Below are 16,029 nucleotides of genomic sequence, written 5' to 3' on the forward strand. Positions count from 1 at the left end.
CAATCTGCTGTCAAAAGGTGGAGGCGCTGGTCGATCTTAACGAGCGACGTGTGCACGCTCCCCGGTGCAACAGCGCACGAAATTCAGCCTGCCGCGACTGCCACGGCATTCAGGAGTAATTTAGCGATTACCGATGCTCCCGATTGCTCTCCGCCGCTCGAGCCTATCGACGGCCCCTTCCATCATTCACAGCTCGCCGCTTTCTCTCGCCGCCCGCGCCGCCCGCCATATCAACTTTCGCACTGGCCGCTGCCTTACCGGCGTCGCCTAATCCGCGCGCGCTTCACTCCCGCCTCGCGGCCGCTATGCTAATTGGCCGACGCGAGCGACGAGTGCAAAAAACCAACGGCTCCGGCGAGTAGGTGTCGCGGAACACAAGCCGGCACGAGCTCGAATGATATATTGACAGTCGGCTTGCGGAGATTTGCATTGTACATAGGTTGCGTTATAAACGGGGCGAGCACGTGACGGCCACTACGAGAGAGCGAGAGAGAGAGAGAGAGAGCCAGGCAATTGATTCAATCGAGCGTCGGAGGGCGGGAGGGAGGGAGGGAGGGAGGGAGGGAGGCAAGCAGCGAGGGGCGCAGGCGAGTGGTTGCCTCCCGCCGCCCACCGCACGGCAAGGAAGCAAGCACATCTGTGTGATGGCCACTCGAAAGTCGATCGATGGCCGCTCGATACATTATCCCCGGCGGCAAACTGCCGTGAGCGAGCGAACAAACGCAACGCGCGTTTGCGTATCGATTTGCCAGTCACGTGAAACTGCAACGTGTCCATAGTTTTCAAGTGCCGGCTGCCAGCGAGCCGAGTCTTGGCCTTTTAGCGCGTGCCAACTTTCTTATCGCGCGACGAGCCCCCCCGCCAACGATTGATCGATTGCGCGCCCATCGTCGTCGACCCGATCGAACATCGACGACCCGTCGAAAATTCGCTCTCGGCGCTGTTCGTCGTGGCGCGCGATTCAATTGACCTATCGGCGGCCTCGCCTACTCGCCTCCGCGCGCGCGAGCGAGCACTTTTCCGGCGGCATTGTTGAGCGTGATTAAAAATGATAAAAGCCGGGGGCGCAGCCTGGGCGCGCGTCGTGCCTCGTCAGCGGATCGAAGAGCGGATGGGGAGCCCCGAAAAATCGGCAGAGTATAACCCGAGATTACGCAGGGCCCCCACCTCCGCCGGCTATTCCTCAAAGAGTTGCGCGGCAGTCGCAGGCTCCGCGTCGTCGGCCCCTTAACGAGTCCACTCGAAGCCCGAAAGCCGAACTGGGGCGATATTAAAATTAGAGGAGAGCGAATACACGAGGAGGACCTTTACGGGCGAGCGCTACATGTACGCCGAGATGGATGTACGGTGGCGATATTTCCAGAGAGGGAGAGTCCAATTCGGCGGGCCGTTACGCTCTCTCGGTCTCTCGGTCTGCCGAGCGGCGAGGGTGGCACTGGCTCCGCGATAAGGCATAGCTCTGAGACGCCGGCAGATCAATGCCGAAAGGGTTGAAAAGCGCTCTCTCGCGAGGGGAGATCGACGCTGAGAGAACTGATCGCGGCGATAGGCAAATTTCGCTGGCGAAGGGTACGAACGAGTCCCCGCAAAAGTGCCAAGCTGGACGATGCGTGACGCGCGACGCCGGCGATCGGGTCCGGCGCGTCGCGATCGCGGAAGGAGCGCCGCCGGCAATCGGCGAAACTCGAAGCAGTCGATGGCAGGTTCATTAGCCAGCCCCACGGCCAAGCGCGCGGTCTTGGCGGCACAGGGTGGATCGCGGGGCCGCGATAGCTCAGCCGGCTACGCAAGCATCCACTCGCCGGCGCGGAGCTGCCAAACTTTTTTTTATTCCTGTCTCCCGGCCTCCCCGCCGACCCGCCGGCCCGCCGACCCGCGATTTTTCTGCTCGATAAACGCTTTTAAGCTCCTCGCTCGGCCGAACATTCTGCCTTGTCAGATATTTACTCGACGGCGCTCGCACGCCGCGCGGGCTCGCGCAAATTATTACCCTCATTCGTTTTAACTTTTGCAAAATTATCCATGCTCGTTCGCCGGAACGCCGATAAAAGTTTGGCGCCTGCGCGCCGCCGAGCTAGATGGACCTCCGCGCTGCAGGCTCCGGCGCTAGATTCGACGGACGAGGATTCCGCATAAACAATAATGGGGCGACCTCTTGGGGAAAATTAGCGTGGTCGGGCGGTGGGCAGTATGGGTGCGGCTCGAGTCTGCCGAGGGGGGCTTCCGTCACATTAGTTATTCCCTCGGCCGTCGCGCGGCATTCTCACGAATACGTTTTTTGCGCTGTCATTTGTCTCCAATATCTCTCGGCGCCCGCACTCTCCGACGCGGCCCCCTCCCCCTTTCCCCGCGCTCGCGTTTACATTTGCGCTTCGGACTGCTTTCCCTTTGCCCCTGGCGTTGCCACCGCCAGCGCCGTTGGCTGCGCGCTCGTCGTCGCGCAGATGTATCGCCGCGGCCGCGCGCGCGCTCGGGCAAAAAACGGTCGGCGGCGACGGCGGCGCGCTGGCATGGGGGAGAGCCTAAGTGTCGCTCAACTGCTCGCCGCGCTCAGCCTGCCGATTTGTTGCCGCCTTGCGCAAGCAGCGTCGCTGACGTATTCAGCCTTTTCCCTCGCCCTGGGCCGCGCGCTTCGACGGCCGCTTCCGGCAAACCAAGTGACTCGCCCAGCACCAAGACGCTTCGCCGAGCGATTCGATTGTCGTTCGCGACCTGGCAGCGAGTCTCGAGTCGAGCCTCAGCGCTGCGATAATCGCGGCGAGCGCCAGTCGTGTGCGCGTAACGAAGCCAAGTTTTAATGAGTAGACGCGGAATCGAGCTGAAAGAAATGGCAAATAAACCAGGAGGAAAGTTGGAAGGGTGTTGCGGAAAATAATATCGTAACGAGACAATGGGGAGTGGCATTCGATCAGCGGATAATTAGCGTGGGTATCGTGAAATCTGGAAATTCGCCATCTATTCGAGCGTACTTTTCTCTCCCTCTCGCAGCAGCGGCAGCGGCGGCGGCGGCAGCGGTGGCGGTGGCGGCGGCAGACGGAGCCGTTCTACCGCGACGCGACGCGACTCAGCCAACTTTCTCATTAGTCGGCCGACAATGCAACAGCGTTAGCAGTGGCTATATCTGCAGCCGAGTATAATAACGCGTGCGGCTTCAGACGACGATCGGCGATTGTCGCAGGCAGTGGCTGGCGCCCCAGCTATAAAGCCGCATCGCAGCTATAACCAGCGAGCGCTCGGTCTATTCTTCCCGCGAGCGCTGGATACGGAAGCGCGAAATACGGCAATATCGCGCGCCAGCTAAGCTCGCGCCCGCGAAAAACTGATCAGCCGCAGGCCGAACAAAGCCGACGGCGCGTTATATTGTCAGATTATCGAGCGCCGCGGCGACAATTGCCGACTGCTGCCAATAATCGTAACAATGGGGATCGCGCCTCGGCCGCCTCGGCCGCCTCGGCCGCGGCTGGCGCGCTGATTACGGAATAAAGGCCGCCGCCTCGTTGACCCGAACTTTCGACAGCCGATCAGTCGGCAAGTTTGGGCCCGGTGCGGATAACGCCAATCCGATTTCGCGACGCCGCGCCTGGCCGACTAATCAAGCGAGCGAGTGACGGCCGACCGAAGCGCGAGGGCCCGGTTAATCCGACAAAGGATATTTTTTAGGCTCTTGGCGCGAATGCGACGGCCGGCCATTGTTTCTCTTGGCCGGAAAATTACCACCGTAATTTTTTGCTCTCCTTGGTTCGGGCGGAGCCGCGAGCGGGCAAAAAGTAATATGGGTGAATCGGGCGGTGGCGGCGGCGATGCCCCAAAAGGAAAAAACCGAGCGCCGAGGCCGCCGCGAATTTCAGCCAATATCGCGCACGCCCGGATGAATGTCTCGGTGTCCCCGCGCCGCTGCAGCTTGGCCGCTCTTCCTTCCGCCATAGCGCTCCTCTCGTTTTAATATTTCTCCGGGCGAATGCCTCGACTAATATATGGCTTCGGCCGAAGCACGGCGCCGAGTGCCGAGCCGCGCGCCAGACACACGCTGACCAGTATCCGCATACAGTCGTAATGCAAATCAGCCGACTATAGGTATATGCGCGGTCAATATTAATTCTCGGGCTCTCACATGCCTGATCGACTTTCCCCCTCCCCCTCCGGCTCGCGGCCGCGGCCGCACACGCGCCAGCGCGCCTCTCAAGTCGGATGCGATCGCCGGCGTTCGCTTGCCCTCCATCACGCCCAATTTTCCGACGTCGATCAGACTGCCTCGCCTCATCTCGCCTCATCTCGCCTCGCCGCCCCGCGCCGCCCGTATTTTAAAACAAATGCATTTCCCCCTTTGCTCGCGCGCTTATATTCGCTCGAGTACGTACTTTGCCCGGGACTTTTATGAGCGCGCCCCAACGTGTTGCATTTGCATTTTATACTCTTTCCTTGGAATTGAGTGGCCGCGCTGTCCACCCTATTTTTCAAACAATTAACATCATCTCACCCCCCCCCCCTCTCTATAACCCCTCTCGCGCTCTCTCTCTCTTTTCATTCTCGCCTCGCGGCCGCTATATTTATCGCGAGTCAAGTCGCCGCGAGCACGCGCGAGTCCGATCGATTCGGCGTAATCTGCCAGGCTTGCACATCGGGCGGCAATCGGCTTCTTCGATTCCGCAATACCTCGCGTCGCCCTCCATTAGACTTGTTATTATCGGCGGCGCTCGTCACTGGAGCGCGAGTAAAATGATTAGGAGGAATTATTGGGCCGCTGTGCCCGCTCTCGGCTCTCCCCCGCATTGATCGAGTCGAAAAAGCAGAGGCGGCAACGGCGGCGACGGCGGCAGCAGCGGCGGCTTCGTGTAAGCTTTGTGCTCAAAGGCAGGAGGGGCGAGAGAACTCGTAATTAACGAAAAATATTTCGGATCAGCGAGAAATAATTCAGCGGGCGCCGTTTCCATTATAAAGGCAATAACCTGGCTGGCGCCTAGCTGTCTCTTTCTTCCACCCTCGGCCGCTTACGAGTGCGGCGGCTCTCGCTCTTGTAATCTGCGACGTGTATTATTATACGAGTGAGCGCTCTCTCTCTCTCTCTCTCTCTCTCTCTCTGTCTCTCGCGTTGCGGCAAAAGAAACAACGCGCAGAGCCCTTCTCGCGCGTAATAAGCATAAATCCTCGGACGGCGAGCTTATCTGCGAGTCGGCCAGCAGAAGAGCGCTCGAATAAAATATCATACATTAATGCGCTGCTTGCACCCCTTTCTGGCGTCGTACAGGGGCGCGCGTGCCGGCCCGGCGCCTGCTTCAACGCCGAGCGATCGCTGCATTGTTGCAGGCTTACCTGGCGCCCGACTACAAGTGCTTCAGCTGCCGATCGAAGCGCGCCGATCTATTGTGGCCCTTCAGCCACGAGCCGAGAAAGCAAACAAACGCGAACCGCCGCGACGACTCGTTTGAAGCGGAGCGCGCCTTTTCTTTCTCCGCGCTCCTCTCGCTGTTTCGCCGTTTCACCTCAATAGCCTTGTAGCTCGGTCTCCTTCCCCGGCGCCTCGGCACTTGGAGGGCCTCCAGGAATTTCCGACTTGTCGCAGTGAAAGCAAACCTTTTTTCTCCCTCGGCGCCTCGCGGCCAGAAGGAAACCCTCGATGTAGGTTACCCAACGCGTGCGCTCGCGCGCCGCCCGCCACCTGCGCACCTGCACTCGGCTGTGGATGTTCGTCCGTCGATAGCCCGGCCGCACATTCAGCCTCGCATGCCACGCTCCCGCAGACTCGCGGCCTGCGTGGCTTTGGAATAAGAAAGAGCGAGCGCGTCGGGGCGGCGGGGGCCGTGGCAGAGACCTGAGGGGGCTCGAGGGTTGAGCACGAAAAGGGTTGCGCTCGAAGCCCGATCAGTCATTAGACAAGTGGGTATTCGCATATATCGGGAATTGTAAAATCGATAGGGGTGTCCGTTGGCTCCTGTAAGGAAGTGCCGAGGGGTGGGGATGCGATGGAGCGGAGGGCATCACGCCACCTCCTCGCGGCGGCACAGTAGCAACAGCCGCGCCGCGCATCACCGCGCGGAACCCCTTTCTCCGTGTGTATATGTTTCCCCGTCGACCCCCTTTGTTGCTTCGACCAGCCACCCAGCCCCACCCCCCGCACCGCCACCCAAGCATCGGGCCAGCCGTCAAACCACCCGAGCGCTTTTCTCTCTAGTCTCTCTCTCTCTCTCTCTCTCTCTCTCTTTCGCTCCTTTCGCGTCCGTAGGCATCCTCATGGCGCTGGCGGCGGCGGCGGCGGCGGCGGCGGCGGCAGCGGCAGCGGCAACGGCTCGGCTGAACGTATCCAGTCCTTGCATATTAATCCTACCCATAATTCCCACTTCCAGTTTGGGCAACCCTTCGCTCAGCGGAATATAAGGGGGCGAGTGGCCGAGCTATCGATTGAGCTTTCTTTCGCTTTTGGAGCCGCTGCTGTCGAGCGGCGAGAGGCCGGCTTTTAATTGGCATTCTCCTGCGGCGAGAAGAGAAGAGCAGAGGATAGAGTAGAGTCGAGCAGAGAAGAGAAGAGAAGAGAAGAGAAGCGAAGAGAAGCGAAGCGGCGGAGAAGCCGCGCGCCTGCCGGATAGAAAGAGAAAGAGAATGAGAATGAGAAAGAGAAAGAGCAGAGGAGTGGGAAAGGTAGCGAGGCGGTGGGAGGAGAGAACGAGAGAAATGAGATTAAGAGAGAAAAGAGGGTGGCTGGGTGGGCGGCTGATCTGCCTATGGGGACGCAAAGGGTTGCCGCCTCCACTGCCGCCGCCGCCGCTGCCGCCGCCGCCGCCGCCGCCGCCGCCGCCTAGCCATGCCTCATGGTTTCAGGTATCTGGCGATTTTCTTTTTCCCTGAGCGGCCTTTTTTCCGCTAATTCTTCTTTTATCTTCGCTTACATTTTTTTACTTCCATTATCCAGCCCCTCGTAACCCTTATTACACGCCCTTGTCGCTGACCAGTCCGGATAAAGCCGAGAGCACAGCTCGCGCACAGATATGTATTATACGAGCCGCACACTTTATCTCTGGCCGCTTCTTTTTACTCGCTTTCGGCCGAATGTCGTTGCACGCGCTTTGTGCGCGCCTGCCTTTGAGGGCTGGCGAGCTGACTTGCCGAGCGCTTCGGAATTCGGGCGTTTGGCGAGCTCGCGACTGCCGATGCGCGTCGCGCCTTTGACGGCCGAGAGGCAGAAGCCCAGACCGAGGCCCGTCGCTAAACGAGCAACCGATTGCGAAGAGTGCCGGCGGCGGCGCGATCGAGGATCGAGGCCGGGGGACCGCGGGACCCAGAGGCGAGATCCTAACGTGCGTGTCCGAGGCGAACGGCTGGAAAAAGAGAGGGAGAGGGTTTTGCATATGCCGCTACCGCTGGTGTTGCTGTGCGCGGCCGAAGATTGATTATATGCCGCGGGAGAAAATTTGATCAATAGCCCGGCCAAACAAAGGCCGCTCCTCGAGCGAGCGGACTTTGGTGCGCTGCTCCGCGGCATTAGCGCAAAATCAGGCCTGAGCGGCGCCGGATCGGAGCGTCTTTTCGCCGCCTCTCACACGCGACTGCCTATTTTTCAGCGAGCCGGGCCTCGCGGAACAATGGGCTAGCGCGCGGCCCGCCGAAATCTACGTCGCTCAGCGGACGCGATCAATCGCGACTTCCGCTTCTCGGTCAGCTCGCACTCGCTTTGTTTGCGCGAATCGATTGTCCGCGAGCTTTTTCACCCTCGCAACTCGCACAATTACCATTCAATTCGGCGCGGCCTCGCTGGCTTGGCCGGCAGCTCCTCTGTGTTGTCGCTGTTGCCGCTGCTTTTTTCTCTTGTTCGGTTTCGCGCGTGCCCGTCTTCGCGCGCCCGCTCCCCTAATCGAATTAACATCGCGCTCAGAAAAAATGAATGTTTCTCAGCCAAACACTCGCAGCCTCGCATTGAGCGCGTAGCTGCGCATTCCTCGGGGCTTTGTCCCCGGCCAGCCGGCACAATGGTCCGCGTCCACTAATGACGAATAATTCAAAGTGTGCTGCCGCTACTTCTCGGCTCGGCCGGCCTTAGATTCGATGAATGCCGTGGCAGCACCCGAACTTGAAAGGCTTTGTGCGTTTGCGCTGGAAGCAGCCAGCCGATGAACGCTGATAGCACTCGAGTGCGTCCCGCCGGCCGAAGCGCGCACAAAGTGGTCGCGCGTCGCGACAATTCAGCGGCCGGCCTTTGTCCCGCGTCAAGGATATTCTCATCGCGCTCGTTGCGTCGATCCGAGAAAAATTGGCAGCGAGCGAGCGCAGGTGATCGACAACTTCGGCGGCGGCGGCGGCGGCGGCGGCGGCGGCGCTATCGACCGAGACGGAGAGCGTTCGCCTCGGCTGTCCTCTGCTCGTCGCCGTTGCCGGGGGCTCGGGGGCTCGGGGGATCGGGGGATCGGGGATCCCTTAACGATACTCAGTAGTTGCGCCGGCGTCGTCGCCGCCGCCGTCGCTCGGCCGCTTAGCGACACTAATGGCGGACGCGATTACGGGCGATAGTCGGGCAACTTTGGAAAGTCGAGCTGCGGCTATCAAGCCCTCGCCACTCCGGTTGTCTGCGGCTCGTCGAGGCGCTTCGATTACGGCGCCGGCCGCGGCAAGAAGGCGCGAGCCAGCCAGTCGGAAGCGAGCGCGCGCAAAAACAGCGGATCGCACGTGCCGACACGGAGCGTCGTAATTGCCGGCGCATTGATTGACCGGCCGACGCGTGTCGACACCTGCTCGCGTGCGCCAAATTAAAAATAAAGCGCCGAGAGGGCACGCAAAAAGCCGGGCTCGGCGATTAACCCGTTTGCTCGGACGCGTCGGGGGAAGAGCCGCTTTGGCCGAAAAAAGGCCAACGGGCAGCCGGCGTGCTCGGAAAATCGGCCCTCGGCTGCACATGCAGGCGGCGCGCCCCCGCGTGCGCGCACCGCCGACGAAACGCCGAGGAGAACGCGGGAGCGCGCGGAAAGGAAAGGGAGAGCGCGAAGTACACGTGGATGGCTCTCCAGTGGTCGATTCCGACTGATCACGCGGAGCGCGAGGCGCGCTCGCGGCCTACGCCGTAGCAGCGCTATAACCGGCGCGGGCGCTTATAGAACGGCGCTCGGCCGGGCGCGCGCGATAGTCGAGACGGGGCCGGGGTATCGACAGCAGTCGGCGATCCGATCGAGCGCGGAAAGTGGAAGAACGCCCGGCGCGCCAAATGAGCCGTCGATACGGCGCGTTAAGAGTCGCGTCGGGGCGGGGGCACGCGCGATAGTCGAGACGGGGCCGGGGTATCGACAGCAGTCGGCGATCCGATCGAGCGCGGAAAGTGGAAGAACGCCCGGCGCGCCAAATGAGCCGTCGATACGGCGCGTTAAGAGTCGCGTCGGGGCGGGGGCACGCGCGCGGATGCGTCGGGCCGATCGATCGGCGGGGCCGAGGTGGCGCGGGCCACCTCGGCCCGAGGCCGCCAGAGAGACTGACCGGCGGCGTTGCGCCGCGCTTGTGTCCGCAGATCGGCCAGCTGCGCGAGGAGGTGACGAGGCTGCAGCTGAGCCTGCAGCGGCTGCAGGAGACGAGCGCGCAGGCGAGCGCGCGGCTGGAGGAGGAGCTGGAGGCGCGCCGGCAGCAGGTCGGCCGGCTGGAGGCCAAGCTCGAGCGCCAGAAGGACTACGACGAGCTGAGGCGCGAGGTCAGCGTGCTGCGCTCGGTCGACCTGTCGCAGATCCCGACCGGCGAGCCCGGCAAGAGCCTCGAGCAGGTGCTCCTCGAGCGCTCCAAGGCGCTGCAGCAGGCCGAGAGCCTGAAGCCGCCCAGCACGCCCGATGCCCTCGGTAAGTTGCGCCCACTGCACTCCGCGACACACACTCGTGCTCGTGCTCGCGCTCGCGGCCGAGCCTGCGCCGAGGCGCAGCTAGCGCTTGTCGCGTCACGTATCGCAGACGACCATTGTGGAAGCGAGTAAGAAAGCTTTGCTAATGCTCCTGCGCTGCTCTCGTATGTCGCATACAGGCGTGTGCAGCTACATGCTCGTATTCGGCTCATTGCCGTGTCGGTCCTGACTCTCTCCGAGGCTCCGAACTTTACAGTCCAGACGTCCAGTCTCGACACCGATTATTACAATTATATTATTTTGCCATTATGACTTACTGCTGCTGCTTCGCTCTTTTCTTTTGTATTCCTCTACTCAATCTGCCTATGCGAGCTTTCATCGAAGAGACCAGTGTGACAGCCCCGCTTGCGGTTCCTCTCTCTCTCTCTCTCTCTCTCTCTCTCTCTCTCTCTCTCTCTCTCTCTCTCTCTCCTCTCTCTCTCTCTCTCTCTCTCTCTCTCTCTCTCTCTCGCTCCTTCTCCCTCCAACCCGCTTACTCGCGCGGCATCTCTCTTTTCTGTTAACGTCATGTATACTTTCGTATTAATCCTCTTTTTAACATTTGATAATCTTCTCGTTCACTCATTATTCCCTATTCTCTCTTCCTCGCAGCGGTCTCTTCCGCTGGCTTAATCGCAAAAATTTTCTTTGCTTCTCCTCTTTCTCTCTTTCATCTGTCTGTCCATCTGCCTGTCTGCGCGCCTTGCTTAGGCTGCACTTTTTCTCTCTCGTATATTAGCTCCTCGGAAAGCTCTTTCGCCCTCCCACTCCCTTTTCCACTCCTCCCCATTCTCTCTCTCTCTCTCTCTCTCTCATGCGCGAGCTCTCCTTTTTTCATTTGCTTTTCGCGCATTTTTTTCGACATTTTTACCGCCCACCTATGAGCCTACGCAACCAAACACGCGCTCGACCCCCACCCCCCTCTCGTTTCTCTCTTTCTCACTCTATATCTGTCTCTTTCTCTTTCACTTTCCAAATCTTTCCAGGACGCTTCCCTCCGTTTATGAAAGCCCCAAAACCTGCCAACCGCCCGGGCGGCGAATCCGAATCACCAGCAATACCGAGCTCGTCCCGCGCACATAAGGCCAACATTCGAGCACGCAAATTTGTGGACGATATTCGCAATATTTGCCCCGAGTAGCGGGCTATTGTTCGGGCGTAGCCAGTCTATTATGAATCGATCGCAGAACAGCCACAGCCAGAGCGAGCAAGAGAGAGAGAGAGAGAGAGAGACCGAGACAGACAGACAGACAGAGCGGAACAAGTAGTTGCAGGGGAGATACTGCAACGTCACCAGCCCGTTGCCTGAATCCAAGCTACTAAGGACTCTGTCTATCTCTCTCTCTCTCTCTCTCTCTCTCTGTCTCTCTGTTTCTCTGTCTCTTGTGCGCTCCAGCTTCGCGATTTGTCCCATCCTCGCTTCCTCTTTTGGCGAGTGCGCGTGTCCCTCGCGAGTCTGGCCCTGCCGAATTCGATGTCTCCTCCTCTCCTCGCACACCCCAGCTCCGCACACAGACTTTCCCAAAGCCAAATCTCCAAATGTCAAGAGCTCCTCCCCATCCCCCTCAACTGTTATTGTTCAAGTTTTACTCCCGCGAGTTTATGTGATTTGCTCTCCAGAATAAAAACTTTTACTTTTATTGTGTATACGCCACTTGCGAGGGACTGATTCAGTAGCGACACCGCAATTACCAAATTGATTGTCATACACAAAGACTCGCTTCACGTTATTTGCTTTTATTGCCACGTACATCATCTATTCCTCATTTTTTCCCATTTTTTCGTTTTTTTTCGTTTTTTTTCGTTGTTTTCGTTGTATTCGTTGTTTTCGTTTTCCTGGGTACCTTCGTTTTCGTTTTTCTTTCGTCGATGTTCCCGCTTCCTTTCGTTCGAATCGACCGATCGAAGCTACAATCGCTCGATGGATGCATCGAAAGAGAGTGTCGGGCGGGTAGTAGCGAAGGTCAGCGCGGCAACACGGGAGTAGAAAAGCGCCGGGCTCCGAGGAAAGATGAGACGCGCAGTGACGGGCTTCTGTTCTTGGGCTTGCAGGTGGACTATCGTCGCCCCTGCAACGAGCCGCGACGGCCTCGCCGCACGGCGCGGTGATCGCGCCTCCATCGTCGTCCCTATCCATGTCCATGTCCTCGCAGTCCGCGCTACCGAGCCGCTCCACCCCCACGCCCTCGTTACAGGCCTCGTCGGGCGGGCCGGGCGTCGCCCCCGTCGGCTCGGTACCGAGCTCGCTCCTATTCCCACCGGGCCTCCAAAACGTCGAGACCTTCGGCTCGTTCCTCGGCGAGGAGATCGTGGCCAACTGGAGGCGCTCCCTGGAGAGATCGATCATGAGTCAGCAGCAGCAGCAGCAGCAGCAACAGCAGCAGCAGCAGCAGCATCAGCATCAGCAACAGCAACAGCAACAGCAAGCGCCGAGCTCGCAAGCGCCCGCGGCCGGACTGCTGCCGCCGCTGGTCGGTCAGGCCAACCACGCGCTCAACCGTCTGCCCTCGCCGACAGATCAGCCGGGCACGCCCGCCAACTCGGAGCCCGCGGAGAAGGCGACCACGCCGCTGAGCGGCCAGGAGACGCCGGCGCCGGCCACCCCCCTCGTCCACGGCCACGCTCACCTCGCCGCCGCTGCTGCAGCCCGGCGACGCGGTCGCCGTGGCGATGAACGGGCCGCTCGGCCCGGCCAAGAGCCCCGCCGAGGAGGCGGTCGTCTGCCACAACAACAACAACAGTCAGCACCTGGCCAACAACAATATCGGCGCCGGCCTCAGCATGCTCGACAGCCTCAAGAGCCCCTTCCGCTTCGACGAGCGCACGCACCCGTTCAGATTCGGCGACGAGTTCGGCGCGGCCGGCATGGTCGGACGTCTCGGCGAGTCCCTCATACCCAAGGGCGACCCCATGGAGGCGCGCCTGCAGGAGATGCTGCGCTATAACATGGACAAGTACGCCTCGCAGAACCTCGACACGCTGCACATCGCGCGCCGCGTGCGCGAGCTGCTCTCCGTGCACAACATCGGCCAGCGGCTCTTCGCCAAGTACGTGCTCGGCCTGTCGCAGGGCACCGTCAGCGAGCTGCTCAGCAAGCCCAAGCCCTGGGACAAGCTCACCGAGAAGGGCCGGGATAGCTATCGAAAAATGCACAGCTGGGCTTGCGACGACAACGCGGTCCTGCTGCTCAAATCCCTCATACCCAAGAAAGGTGAGTTCATTCGCAGCTCTCTCACTCTCTCTGTCTGTCTGTCTGTCTGTCTGTCTGTCTGTCTGTCTCTCTCTCTCTCTCTCTGCCTCTCTCTCTCTCTCTCTCTCTCTCTCTCTGTCTCTATCTGTCTCTCTCTCTCTCTTTCTCGCTCTCGACTCGAACGGCTCCGTCTCTCTGTGTCTCTGTGTCTGTCTCAGTGTCTCTACTCGGTCTGTGTCGATTGTCTCTTTGTTCTCCACCCCCATCGACGACCTCCGATGTCGATCACCGACCCACCCATGCCCACACACCACACTCGCCGCGTAGCATCGATGCCAACTCTCTCCTAAGACTATCGCCTCAGCACTGCCAGCGACTACTTGTATACTAACCAAACTGCCGAGCTCTTAATTAACCGCAAACACATTGGCTTTTTTTGGTCGAAAGTTGAACTGCTAAGAACCGACGACCATGAGTGTCCGTCGGTGTCTCTCTGTCTCTGTCTCTCTGTCTCCCTGCCTGAGCGAGGAGTGTTAGCTGAAAAGGAGACGCGTGTGTCTCGTGTGAAAAAAGCGAGAAAGCAAACAATTGTTCAAGGCTGAAAATTGGGTCAGGCTTGCAATCGATAACCGGGGGCAGAAGCGGCGCGCGTCATATGGAAAGCAATGAAACTCGAGAAACGCAGGTTCGAAAAGCCACAGCTAGCTCAATCCAATCAGCAGCTATCGGGCAGCTGTCTACCCATTGATTGCCCCGCGGCGCATTTGTCAGGCATATAGTTTAGTCTAATAGCTCCTGGGAAATAGTCGTCGCGGCGGCAAAAGCAGCGAAAGCGGCAATAGCGGCACTAGCACCGATGGCTGGGGGAGTTTATTATCGCAGAAGGGTGAATCTCTCGCGAGGCGACGCGATGCCGAAGAGCGTCAGGCCGGATTCCTTGGAGATTGCTGTGCTCTCGCTCGCTCCGTCCTGGCGCAAGGACAAAGAGCCGTCCCTAGTCTCTCCGTAATAGTCATGCGCTACGAGTAATTTACACTTTTGCCTGATTGCGCGCGCGTCGCGGGACGATTGCCCTGCCGCAGCCGGATGTGCCGCGCGCCGACGACTCGGTTCCGTCTTCGCCCCGTTTGTCGCGCGCGAGCGCACGAGCGCGATCCAACTTTTTGGCAACTCGCGAGAGAGAGAGAGAGAGAGAGAGAGAGAGAGAGAGAGAGAGAGAGAGAGCGAGGCCGCGGGCGCGCGATGGAGACGGCGGAGGCGGACCTCTATTCGGCACAAGCCTCGAAACAATTTGCGTAACGACGCCTGGCGCCGCTCATCGATGTGTGAGAGGCGTAAACGCTGCGAGCAAAGTTTGAATAGTCGGAGATTGAAAATCGTTAGAGCTAACGAGGCTCGCATGCGTCGAAATCCGAGCGGAGAATCACGTAGTATTGTGCGGGGCGTACGCGCCGGATCGAGTACACGTACGCGCGGATAGCGGATAGCGGGTAGCGGGCGAAGCTCGACCGAGGAGGGCGGCCGGGAAGGAAGACCTTCGCGGCGCGGAACGAACGGCGCTGCCCAATCGACGACTCGGCCTCGGCGCGAGCCCCGATCGGAGCGTCGAGGAGGAATATCGAGGCGGCTGGTTTTTGCCGGGAGCGCGCGACGCGCCAGTCGGCGGCCGATCGCCTTCGTTGCGCGCGCTCCGCGACAAGAGAGGTGAGCGCGCGTCCGCGCGTCAATTACCGCTGGCTGCCGGCTGCTAGCGGAGCGCGAACGAGTTTGGTCTGGCGTTCATTAGCCGCGCCAAGCAGCCAGATATATATCTCGCGCTCGCGCGCAAGCATCTGGCTGCGGCACATCGGCAACAATCGCGATCGCATTCCCACGGAATTATGGCGCGCGCGCGCGTTTTGTAACGCCGAAGGAACGAGCCGCCTACTACGCGAGCGCGACGACGGCGGCGACCATTTTACGACAATGTAATTGCGAGCCGCGAAACGCGCTTTCCGCCGCGGTTTTCTCGCACGCCGCCGCGCGTCGCCGCCAAAAAATGCAGCCGACGCCATTGTTTCGCCGGCCGATCGGACCGCCGATTACCTCTTTCTTTCTTTCTTTCCGCCTGTCGCTAGCGGCTCGTTACCCGGCTCGCAACAGGTTTCAAATTTTATTTCTCGCGCTCGAAATTTCGAAAGGAGACTGCCTCGCTCGAGCGGTTCGGCTGACAATGGCCGCGCAAGCGCGAGCCGCGCGAGTTGCGCGAGCGCCGCTCTCACGGGAAAAAATCTATCGGGCCGCGGCGCGCATTCTTTACGCGACTCATCATTGTTGAGCGCACGCGTTGCAATCATCGCGTAATGATCGCCGTGCGCTGCGTGCGCGCGGCGCTTTCGCGGGCTGAAATTCCCGATTCCCGGCGATTTTCGTTGAGCAAAGCGCCCAGCGAACCGTGACTCTCGCGAGCTCGCGCAAATAATTGCGCTATATATTAATAAAAGTTTCGTCATCCTGCGGAAACGAAAATCGGGGCCCTGAATCATCGGAGCGGCCGCGATCAGCCGAGCGTGATCCTCGGCGCCGCGCCGCCCGTCGCGCAAGGCAAATAAATCCCCGGCGGCTCGGGCGCAAGTGCACCTTTCTCCGAGCGGCGCGCCGTCGCAACGCCAGAAACGCGCGAGAACGGCGACCATCCACTTCGATTGCGTTTCAATAATGCTCTTCTCCAGACGTTTCGTGGAGCTGCTCGAATATTCAACGTGTGAAAAATTCAAACGCGCCGCTCGCAATTCCAATGACGTTAAACTTATACCCCGATCAACATTGATAAGAACTCGTCGGTGAAATTCCGCGCGCAGCACTTTATCAATAAATCAGCCGGCGTATGAATAGCAATTTCGGGATCAGTCGCCGGCGAAAATAGCACGATACACGGCGCGATGCACGAGGCGCCGCGAGACGAGAAAGTTGCCGCGCGCAGCTAACAGCGACGCGACGGGGGAAGGCGTCGATGCCGTCC

The 16,029-nt window shown here is 59.8% G+C and overlaps 1 protein-coding gene across 1 annotated transcript in view; it reads left to right on the forward strand.

Moving 5' to 3' along the window:
• LOC131671153 (homeobox protein cut) overlaps window positions 1–16,029 on the forward strand; it is a 77,986-nt gene that overhangs the window by 57,729 nt on the left and 4,228 nt on the right. The window contains 3 exon segments of the mRNA XM_058947365.1: window positions 9,482–9,800; window positions 11,891–12,435; window positions 12,437–13,049. Of these exon segments, the coding sequence (XP_058803348.1) occupies window positions 9,482–9,800; window positions 11,891–12,435; window positions 12,437–13,049 (1,477 nt within the window).

Source organism: Phymastichus coffea, unplaced genomic scaffold (genome assembly GCF_024137745.1).
Source record: "Phymastichus coffea isolate CEN01 unplaced genomic scaffold, Cenicafe_Pcof_1.1 PCOF00120, whole genome shotgun sequence".
NCBI classification, from domain to species: domain Eukaryota; kingdom Metazoa; phylum Arthropoda; class Insecta; order Hymenoptera; family Eulophidae; genus Phymastichus; species Phymastichus coffea.